Source organism: Anneissia japonica, unplaced genomic scaffold (genome assembly GCF_011630105.1).
Source record: "Anneissia japonica isolate Jap-2015-1 unplaced genomic scaffold, ASM1163010v1 scaffold1525_len913038_cov183, whole genome shotgun sequence".
Classification (NCBI taxonomy): Eukaryota; Metazoa; Echinodermata; class Crinoidea; order Comatulida; family Comatulidae; genus Anneissia; species Anneissia japonica.
The window spans coordinates 286,981-299,207 of NW_022728504.1; the positions used below are offsets into that span (position 1 = coordinate 286,981).

The 12,227-nt window shown below is 32.8% G+C and overlaps 1 protein-coding gene across 1 annotated transcript in view; it reads left to right on the plus strand.

Moving 5' to 3' along the window:
- Nucleotides 1-11,082, plus strand: part of LOC117114242 — a 68,147-nt gene extending 57,065 nt beyond the window's left edge. The window contains exons 7-14 of the mRNA XM_033257846.1: nt 2,949-3,132; nt 3,923-4,041; nt 4,278-4,484; nt 4,827-5,001; nt 8,102-8,273; nt 8,639-8,804; nt 9,434-9,559; nt 10,396-11,082. Of these exons, the coding sequence (XP_033113737.1) occupies nt 2,949-3,132; nt 3,923-4,041; nt 4,278-4,484; nt 4,827-5,001; nt 8,102-8,273; nt 8,639-8,804; nt 9,434-9,559; nt 10,396-10,658 (1,412 nt within the window). The 3' untranslated portion in view covers nt 10,659-11,082. The remainder of the gene's footprint in view (nt 1-2,948; nt 3,133-3,922; nt 4,042-4,277; nt 4,485-4,826; nt 5,002-8,101; nt 8,274-8,638; nt 8,805-9,433; nt 9,560-10,395) is intronic.
- The last annotated feature ends 1,145 nt before the right edge of the window (nt 11,083-12,227 follow it).

Genomic DNA, 12,227 nt, shown 5'->3' on the forward strand with positions numbered 1-12,227 from the left:
TTGTCATGTCCTATCTGGCCTAGTTGATGATTACTAACTGTTATTACAAAACCACTGATTGACACACGTTACAACCCGGCTCATTCAAAAATTATCATTGAACTTTGATGGTAACCAGGTCAAACCTACATAGGTCACCCCATATCCCTGTGGAGGAAGTGTGATTTTCATTCTAAGGACAAATTAGCTTATCTATTCAACTAAAATATCACACCAACTACTTTGCAAACTACCATTCATTATAAATATCTCATTCATTATTATACAAGTATATTCCGCAGAAGCTCCTGGGTTAGAATCCTGGTTGGGGCATCTATGTTTTCACACTCATAGATTCCTCTTCTTTATATATATATTTATGTGTTTGTGTGTATCTGTGTCTGTGTCAAAGATCAGTGTTGTCTAATACGCATGCGCATGAGCATAAAGGAATTAGATGCTTTAATCAGATTTGAATTCCCAACAAAGCCTCAATGGGCTAGTTGATTAAGGCAGAAGGTCCCGGTTTTAATATCGGTTGGGGCACCTATTTTTTATTCCCATATTGTTTCCTTAAATATATAAATTACAAGATAATACTTTTCATAACCAAAAAAAAGTACCACCACTAAAAGGTTCAACACCAATGACGTAATTACTGCTGCAAAATTCCTCCAATTGTTTTATTCTTCATGTTTTGTCCTTCCTTAGTGTGATTTTATATACATATGATATTTTAAATATTCTTAATCCTTCGTAAATACACTCATTTCAGCCTTTGCCTGCGTGTATTTTTATATTATACCTGTATAAATAAATAGCTATTTGATCCAGTGCCTGTTGCAAGTGCATAGACATGACAATATGAATAAATTGTAAATATTAAATTCTACCATTATACTATATATTATAATTTTACATTAGGACAAGATTTTATTACATAATTTATCAATATTTACCCAGTGTCTATTAACAAAGATATGTTCTCCCTATTTATGAGTGTGGAGCGAGGGATGTCTAAATTTTTAATTCTGTAAATGTTTAAATTTGGTTCATTGTTTGTAATAATAAATATGTACGGCTAAATATTTTATTAACTGAAGGAATAATGCAAAAATGATAAAAAAAAAAAAAAAGGGTGAGGAAAGATAATAAGATGAAAATAGATATGTAGATAATATAGAGTTGATTGATTTATTATCTTTTGTCATATGGCCCAAATAATTCCATATTCAAATTTGCTAGCCAACGGTGTATGTTTTTAGGCAGTTGAATATTTTGTTTTGGATTGTAGTAAGTGCAATGGTATTGATGTGAATCATCTTTTGCTTCAAATCCAAGATTTCCTTCTCTTGTGCTTCATTGAGCTGCAACCTGTTGGGGTTAAGTCTCCTCTTCCTGAGTGTTTGCCTGCAATTGTAAAATCTTTAGAATTCCTCACACTTGCGATCTTTTCACTTTTTGAGCCTGACAGTGGCCAAGAGAATGGTCAAGAATAAACACAATCCATTTGGCTTGTTACCATTCAGTAACATAATTTTTCCTACTTTGACCTGCCATTCAATCTCCATGTATTACTTGGGTTAAATCCGAACCATGAAATCTCAATTGTACTATTTATCACCAAGCCATACAGTCTGCATGTATTATTCAGTCACGCAATTGCATATAATGTTCCTTCACTCAAGTCATGCATTTTACATGTATTATTCAGTCACCTTAGCTGTGCAATATACATAACTATTATTTGTTGAAAAAAAATTTGATTATATATCAGGTTAAGGTTTCCATAAGTATTTTCGTGATAGAATAAATATAATCTGTACATATACATAAAGTGTTTCATTTGGTGACAAGTTTTAAAGCAAGGGTAGGCATAAAATTGGGTCTGAGGGCCGAAATTAACTTTTGATTTAACAATGAGGGTTGCACGCAAACCCTGATGTTTCCAGTGTGCTTGCTAAAACCTTCATGCACTGCTTTATAACCACTTTATGCTCAGTTTTAATATTACTCTTTACTAATGTTAGGCATCTGGCATTTAAAAACAATGACTTTTCTAGCAAAACATGGTTTTGTTTGAACACATAATTTGCTTTTTTTAATGGAAATTGTTCAAAATTTAATTAAATTGCATATTATTTTCCAAATTTCTTTGTTTCCTGTTCCTCTGGTAAAACAAAATAATCATACTTATTGCAAGATTGTGTTGTAACAGAACACTATGTTCTTGCTTAAATTAATTCTAAAACTTGAAGTGTGTTTGAATGGTAAACTAACATACTGCCCGGTTGTACAGCTGGTACAGTTGAAACACAATCCCTGCAGACTTGTAATCTGTACAATGCATTATTAAATGCATTTACCAAGATACTTTTAACTGACAAGTTCATTAATAATTGCGAGCTTGTTTCCAGATGTTGCTGTGGATATAATACATTTTTTTTTTTATATGAACACATTTTATAAGAACACTGAGGCTGAAATTGCTTAAAAATCAAGAACAAATTGAGGCTGAGGTAAAATGTCAAATGATATTTTTATTTTTTAAAAACTAGAAAAACCAAAAAATTATATCTGTACCTTATGTGCAGAATGTGTGACTATGTAATACTCTCTATAATAAATACAGTACTGTACAATAGGTGTACCTACCTGTTGTTTGGAGTCATTTTTACCGGGGCCATTTTTCTGAGGCCTTTTTTTCAAGGTCAGCTGATGTACTGGGGCCCTCTTTTATGCGAGAAATGAAATACATGACAATTCAATACAATCACCAAATACTACAGTATACTGTTTTTGATGTGCCTGATATTTTGTGATTGCCCCAATTTTTGTTTACAGTACAAAAGGTCAAGACATGTTTAAAAAAGATAATAAAAGAGTAGATAATCACAATAATATACTATTATCATTATAGATTTCAAAGTATAAATTATAACATTTACTGGTAATTTTATTTTTTTCAGAAACAAATTCAACCGATGGAAAATTGAATACCAAAAAATCTAGTGGGGATAATGGTAAAGCTGGTAATAGAGGGCAGCAAACAGATAAATCTAGATCAAATTCTTTGGATGTACAGTCTTCATCAGAAAAAGTTCGTGGGCATGGTCCATACTTCTACATTGGTGGAGGAAATGGTGTAGCACTGTAAGACAAATATATTGTTTGAAGATTTCAATGGATAACTAATTAAAATATGATGGAGGCATTTTCAATAAGCTATGGTTTGTTTCAGAATGATCTATGCGGTACACTGCAAACAAATACTCAAATATATATGTCATGGTTTATAACATACAGTTGACATGTTTGCCATATAGACCCATTAAGATGGATCATAATAGACTGAATTAGTCACTGAAGTATAGTGGGTGTAACATTAAAACACACCGCTAGGTGGCATTTTTTCACACAATAATAAGCCTCTGCTCAAATACATTTTGACTGTTTTTTTGATATTTGTACATTTTAGTGTGGATTAACTTATCGAAAAGCCTTAGTAAATGATCCTAAATAAACTCCAGTAATTTCGACCTTTTGGAATTTAGTGAAAGAAACAGTTCGAAAGCTTGAAAATGTTTGCATAGAGAATTATTTGCAGTGAGCATACCCTCATTGTGTGAACACGGGCCTAGACTGGAGTCATACAAACAACATTCTTCTAACTCATAGATCATCTTAGTTAAAAGAAACATCTTATTCTGCAATTCAGCAAATTGCCTTTGTCTTTAGTTTAAGTATTTCATACAGAAATTGCAAAATGACTGTTGATAGTATTTAAACTGAGTGTGTACAGTACCTCTAAATCAACAACAATCGCCTTACCACTGGATGTGGCGGGTTGCCCCATAGACCCAGTAATATTTTTTCTAACATAATAATTTTATTACTAATTCATAAATACTTCCTTACATTTTTACTGTTTTATTATTTTCAGAGTAGAAGAACCATTGCTGGCCCGGGGGTGGTGTCGTATTTATGATAAACATAGTGACAACTATCGCCTTCGCTGGGTTGAACTAAAATCTCAAATCAACTATGCATCATTCAAACAAGGTAAATAGACTGTTAATATCAGATAAGAAAGGGGTGTTCTTGTATGACGGTGAATATTTCAGTCCTAGAGGCTCAGTGTAAAATGATTTTTGTTTGGTAAATGTTTTGGAGGGGCCACAGCCTTTTCTTTCTCTGGAGCTTGAGATCCTCTGATAAGCAGCCATCAGATACTATTACATGAATAGTAGCCAGCATGTATTAACATCTCATTTCATTTTCTTTAATGTTTGTTACAGGTGACCAAATGGTAAACAGGATCCCTAATGGTTACTTGTTGACAACTAAGACTGGTCTTTTCGGCAGTCTCAGGGAATATGATCGTGTGCTTGATCGAATTTCTAAACCTAAATCCCCCCGATCTATACGCATGAATGATTTCTTTCCAGAATCTTTTGTGTTGGATATTAAGTCAGATAGGGATGCATTCTTTCAGACATTCAAAGGTTTGTACTAAACTTCAGTATTGTTATTTCCAGAAGTTTTAACATTTGAACTTATGAGTAGTTAAAGACATATTCCTCACTATTATAAAAGACAAAGACACTTGAACGGAATTTGTGACAGTTGCTTCTTATATTCTCTCGCATGACAACTTATGATGATTGTGTGATGATGATCATTATCACTATCATCCCTTAAACCCCTGTAAAGTCATTTGAACAAAATAAAAATTTAAAAAAAAACAACATTTTAATGCACTATTGTGCAATGTTGCCACTAAAGTTTAATGAATTTTGCTAATGATTATGCTATGATCTTGATTTCGTATTTCTGTTTGTAATCAGATGGAGAGACATGGATTTGTAAGCCAAATGGTATGAATCAAGGCAAAGGCATATATCTTGTACGTGATTTAACAGATTTGAAGGCTAAGTACGGTGTTGATGAAACAGATCCACAAGTAGAGAAAGCTTCAAAGAGAAACCTAAGACCTTATGCTAATCAAAGGCTGATTCAAAGGTATGACGACTAAGATATAAATGGAGATAAGTATATATATATACTATAATAATAATAATAATAAAGGCTTTGTTTAAACACAGAAAAGCTTGTATCAGCCGAAGGTGTTCTTCTACAAGGCCGTGATATTGATAAAATACTAAAAAGATTAACACCATTAAGTAAACAATTTTTATAATAGTAAACATGAACAAATTCAAAAACTTACACCATTGGGTAATAACTGTTTAAATGAATAAACATTTGTTGCATTTTGAACTGCACTTTCAAGACTATCCCATAATTTGGCACCACGATACGAAAAACTTCGCTCTTTGTACTCCGTTTTGGGTTTTTCCAAACACAAGACATCATTAGATCTTGTGTGGTATTTTTCTTCCTTAGGGGTAAATAATGGGTTTAAGTATGGTGGTGCTTGATTATGGAATATCTTATACAAAGTAATAGCCTCATTTCGATACAATTGGTCTTCAAGTTTATTCCAGTTTAAGTTTTGCAGGGCTTGTGTACTTGAGTCATATTCTCTTACTTTTGTAATTATTTTAGCTGCCATGTTTTGCAGCACTTGTAGTTTATTGTTTTGTTTTTGGCTTGATCTGCCCCACACAACATTGCAATAGTTAAATTGTGGAGCAACAATACTTTTTTACATTAAACATAATAGGTGTTTAGGAATAAGGCCTGAAGTTTTTTTTTTAAGTAGTACAAACCCGGCAAGACTTTACATTTAACATTATCTATTTGTTGTTTCCATGACAAATGTTCATCAATAACAATACTGTAGATGTTTACAGCTTTTTACTCTCTGCAATTGTATATTTTCTATGTTTAAATCTAAATCAACATATAATAATTTTGTTAGCCTTTGATGTGTTCTAATGAACATACATTGTGTTTTCTGTACATTCAGACTGAGTTTGTTATGTGCTAACCATTTCTTAACATTTACTAAATCATTATTAATTTTCATTAACACTTCATTTATATCGGAAGATGCAAAGTAATGAGCTGTATCATCTGCATACATACATGCTTTGGTAGATCATTCACATATAATTTAAATAACAGAGGACCCGAAATCGATCCCTGAGGGATACCACATACACTATTACACTTGATTGAACTCCATTTACCTGTGTCAGGTGTGTACGATAACAAAGGTAGTTTCCAAACCAATTTATAACTCTTTGATCAAGTTTGAAAGAATGGAGTTTCTCTATAAGAATGACATGGTCCACTGTATCAAATGCCTTCTTTAAATCCAGCATAACTAAACCAATGTACTTCCTTACAATCAATGCTAAATTCATTAGTTAAATTTTAAAGTTAAGATCAAAGTATTCAGCTTTTGACCTACAATTAATTTCAGACACCTTGGAATTGAAATGCTTCAGCATGTTAACACTGCCTTTCTCTATGGTAAAACCCTGAATAGATGCCTTATTGGCCTTAATCTCAAAAAGAAGCCTATGGGCTTCTCTTCAATATAGTACAATAAGTCTACATTATATATATTGTACATGAATTTCAAAGAATCAGAGATGAAGTTCATTAGTTTAGGTGAACTAATGCTTATAAATACACTCCATGATACTGGCTGATGTTCTCTCTGATGTTTTGATTAAATAAAAATTCTGTACTGTAATTTTTTTTTATTTTTTTTTTTTGTGGCTTTCTTTTTAAACAGGATTTTATGGTTGAAAAATGGCAGTTCTGGCAAAACCTGCCTTTTTTTTAGCATGAATTCTTTAAGACAGCCTTTATTTGATGGAATTTGGTTGAGTATTAGCCAAGTTATAGAGTACCACAGTCGTGTTGTCGCAACACCAGGTGGCGCCCGTTGTACGTTGGTTACCGTTTATTACGCCCGAATGACTTCATAATCTTAAAGGTCTAGAATAGGCATTTTAAACCCTAATAATTTATCATCAAAGTGTACTAAAAACACAAAAAGCTTGCATTATATTAGTTATCAAACACACATTGATTCATCAATTAACATTTACAAAGAAAAATTAAGATACAACTTCTTAATAATTACGTTAGAAATTGGGATAAATTGTTTGTCAGTGGAGAAAATGGCGTCGGTTGAATGCATTTTGTGTCGCCGATAGCAACAGAGTAGTATCAAGTGGTATCGTGACGTAACACTGTAGTACTCAATGAATATTTAATTTATTGGATATCAGCCATCTTGATTTTGAGAAAACAGCTTCCAAAAAGGATTTGTATTTTGAAAATAATTATAATACACTTTACAGTTGAATTTAGTGATTGATATTTTGCAGAAATGTTCTTCAATACAGTATATCTACTTTTACAAAATGCAAATACATGAAATTTTTCGAAATTCTAATTCCCAAACATTTTGGGTGCAAGTTTGAAATTAGAAATTGCTACAAGTGGAGGGATTTGCCAGAGCCGGTCACAAATATTTTCAGTAGTCCAGTTTTCAAGCCGTTTGGTTAGTGTTGTTAAGTTTTCAAGACATTTGGTTACTGTAGCTGGGAGGAAAAGTAATCCTGTCAATGTACAATAGATGTTAGTAGAAATATTTATTTGTTACAGTCAAAATATACCAAAGTACTGAATGGGCAGAAAACCCAAGCTTTAAATTACTCTCTAACCACAGTAGCATTACTATAATTGACCTAATGTCCAAATGTAATAGTTTGTAGTAAAGTATGCTTGCACCCTTATTTAATTTACAGAAGTAATATCTAGTAAAAGAACACTTGGTCTTAAAAAATTTAATCCAATGCAAATGGCAGTTTGAACCATGTTTAAAATCTTTCCATAAACTGTAGATAACAATATATTTTAACTCCTGGCCTCTTCAATATTTTTAAATTTCTGTAGAGCCGACATGCATTTCTTATTCAACCTTTCATTTTTTCACATGATTTACTTGTTTTTCATATTCCATATCCTCAATGAACCTAAGCCGTTGGTCCCATGTTCATTTATGGCCCAGTACACTCTTCGGAAAAGAGTAGGGGTTGTCTCCCTGTGTACTGCCAAATCATCACCAGGTAATTATTACTCTTGTATGTATTTCCATTCCTTTGTAGAATAACCTTTTAAATTTCCTGATTTCTAGGTACATCGCTAATCCTCTGCTGTTGGACGGCAAGAAGTTTGATGTAAGGTCTTACATGTTGATAGCATCCACTACACCATTCATTGTGTTCTTCCATCCTGGCTATTGCAGGTTGTCATGTGATAATTATGACCCAGACAGTCATGACCTAGCTCGCCACCTCACCAATCAGGTAAAGAATATTATATAGTTTTTTGTTTTTTTTCACAAGATCTTAGGTAAGGTCATGTCTATATTTTATTGCCTATACAGCAGCAGGGGTGGACAAAAAAATAGTTCAGAGGATCAAAATGAATTTTTGGGCTGCATGTAATGTTTGGATGTTTTATGAACATTTGACGTTTAAAAATATGCTTGTCAAAAACCATCATGTACTGTTTTTACATATAGTTATATGGGCCACACACATAAGGTTTTAATTTATTTCCACCGGCCACAATCAAATTGCCATTGGGCCCCATGTAGCTTGGGGCTGCAGTTTGCCCATCTGTGACTTACAGGAACTTATATTTCATGAAAACTATGTATGTTTTACAGTATCAACAAAAAAAGAATCCAAGTTACCAGGATATAAAGGAAGACACTGTGTGGAGCATGGATCGCTTTAATGAATATGTCAATGGATTAGCAAGTGAGAAGGGACTGAGTAAGGACTGGGTGCTCAACTCCTTCACTGTAAGTCTTCTTCTTATCGAGTCACTACGTAGCTAGTCCCAAAGTTGTTATATTATCTGACCAATAGAAATTCCCCAAAATGATGTAATAGTCAAATTATTAGGATACGGTGATATCTTTCAACCAATCAGAGAAAGTCCACCACACCCCAAGCTTGTATGAAAAGTAAAGTATTAGTTATCTAGAGAAGACTTCCTTTTGATACCTTGAAGGAAACCCTACATCTCACAACCCTACTTGTATATATTGTATATATCATGCAGTAGAATAGTAGCATTGAATAAACGCTTTGCATTATAACCAGAAGAGATGTAGTCAGTTTAGTTATTGAAAGTAAACCATCTCGCTTGTCATATCACTACAATATTACATAGTGAAGATCCAGTCTTTGCATCCGGAACATAACATTGGAATCGGGAACACCAACTTGAGCATTACATGGCGGACTGCCATACATAATATTACACTATCGTGTTGCATGTTGGGTACGTTAAAGTTAAGGTTAATGTCATGCGGCGAAAAATACGTATTACATGCTGTTATACTCTTTGGATTTCTTAACTGACAGCATGCCACTCAGCTTGTTGAGTACATAGAAACAGAAATGGCATCGTAACTGTTATTTTCCTGTATTTTTATTATTGTTGTAATTTCTAGACAGGTTATATGCTTCATTTAATTTTTTTCAGGTCTATGTTTTGGAAATAAACTGTAACCCAGCACTGCACACAAACTGTGAAGTTTTAAAGCAAGTTTTACCACCAATGATAGAAGAGACATTGGGTAAGATGGACACATTTTTCAAGCAGACTTTAGAAGTATTAATCATCAAGGAAAATTCTGCTATTTGCAGGATAGAAACCATATCCACCAATCTACAGCTTCACTTTAAACTGGTTTCCATCCTAAAAAGAATGAAAACATTCTTTGACAGTGTGCAAGTTCATTTTTACACTATTACTAGTAGTTAATCAGGATCCAGAGATGTCCGAGAGAGAGGCCGAAAGTTGGGCCGATTGAGATAACACAACCTTAGAGTCTGGAGACATGCCCCGCAAAATTCTTATTTTCTAGACGCCCAAAAATAACCTCTGAGGCATTTTGCGGAATCAATTTTTTTTTTTTTTTTTAACTTTTTTTCTTTCCAAAAGGTAGGGGACGGGAAGCATTGATTGACATAATGACATCAGATGGATATAATGTACTTTATTACTATGTTGCTGAGGGAGTTGATTTTTTTTAAATTTTTTAAAGTATTATGGAAACATTTAAGACAGCTTCACTCTCTAGTTGTCAATTTCACATAAATCACTCTAGTAAAATAAATTGAAAAAGTTGGAAGTTACTTTTTCTATGTTTTCAATGCCTACGCTAAGTTGCCAAATGCATATGCAAAAGTTTTCAGCGCTTTAGTAGATTTGCCTAAGTTTTGAATGCCTATGCTAAGTTGCATATGGGTATTTTTACCAATACCTATCGTAAGTTGCTTATTCCTGTTAAGCAGTTTGCCAATGCCTAGAGTAAGTTATTGGATCCTATGCTAATACCATGTATATGTATTTTTAAATACATCAACATTTCTTCTTTATTAATTTTGTTCTAATATTTGTCTGTCACAGATATTGCTATTGAAGTGTTTGGGAAGAACAGCAAGAATAAAGCAGTGAATCCCATTCAATCAGTGCGAAGGTTTATACAGTTGTACAATGCAGACAATTCAAGACATGCCACTGCAACAAGTAGACCAAAGTCATTAAGTCCCACCAGAGCACGTCCTACACCAATATCACCATTAAAGAAAAAGTCACTACAAACCAACAAGTCAACCCAACCCACCAAAACTAAAGAGAGAGCAAAAAGTACAACACCATTAAGAGTTTGAACACGAACTGACACATACACCAAATATTATTATTACAGTATTTTTGTATTATGTTCAGTATTACCATAAATACTTATTGATTTGTTTTATTTATTTCTTTTTTTGAATATGAACATAAAAAAGTCGACAAGAAACATCATATTCAAATGATAAAATGAGAATTGAAAGTGGAGATTATGGCTGTACAATATTTGGACCACTCAAAATTATATTGCTACACAAAATAATTAATAATGATAATACTATTTTTTTTTATTTAATTATTATATGTGATCCAAGAAATTATTGAAATTTTGGAGGCTTTACAAACTGTTGTAATTTTGAAATGGTACCTTGGCCTTTCTGACTTATTGCAACTTTAGTGTAATTTAATCGATAAGAATCAGTTATTTAGTAGTCTTTAGAAAGCCCCGAGATTATGAATTATGACAAAGAACATTTATTTGCTGTCACCTGACAAGCCTGATCATGCTATGACAATGACCTGTATGGTCCTGAAGCATAATGTGGAGTACAGACATGTTCCAATTAAATGCTTTCATTTAACCCCCTGTATAACAACCAAATTGTAGATTATTGAATAGACTACAATTTGCTTTGAGAGAATTAGGGTAAAGCACCTTCTTTTGCTGTTCGGCACATGACATTGAGCTTGAATTTTGCTAGTTCACACTCTACTACTCCTTTTTTCTGAATTCTTTGTAGTTACAGTTTGTTGATCATTAAATTTTGCATTGATGTAAGCTTTTTGCATTGTAGCATCTATTATGATGAAGCTAAGCTACATATTCAATAGACTATTTGAAACTGAATATAGGTTTTGTCAAGAAATAGCTGCAAAATTATGCGATTACTTACGCAAATACGACAGATAAAGATTAAGTAAGTTTTACACAGAGAGTGAAAAATTATGAACAAATGTATAAATGTGATTATATTGATACTTAATGTAATGTTAATACATATTAGGTGTAGTGTTTGTAATGTTAATACATATTAGGTGTAGTGTTTGATAAATACTTTGTGGTTAATGTGTATGCATTGCAACATTATATCATATGCTTCACTCTACATACATGTGATGAATACATGCATACATACATACATACCATATCCAGTTACTTTTATATTCCAAAGCAGAATACCCACAGTGTACAGGCATTTAAAATAGGCTGCAGGGCATTCATGATATCTATTAATAATTTATCATTTTGCTAAATTCTTCTTGCTGTATTCATTTTTCTATGAGTAAAATTTTTTATTAATTGTATAAGTTAGAAATGCACAATTTGCTGTTTTATAATATAAATACTTGTTGTATTTGTTGCTGCACATGTAACAAAATTGCTTTAATTTTAAAAATTCAGGAAGTCTTGGTGATTATTAGGGACAGCAACACAGTGTATTGATTGAATTGGTAATGCTGTAGCGAAGCGAAACCATAGTTTAATAAGCAAAGCAGACATATATTACAGTATTACTATAATCTAGTGTATTAAGCAAGTATGGTAATTAACTCATTAGTTGAGTAACTGGAAAATTCACACTGGACCATGGGGACCCACAGTC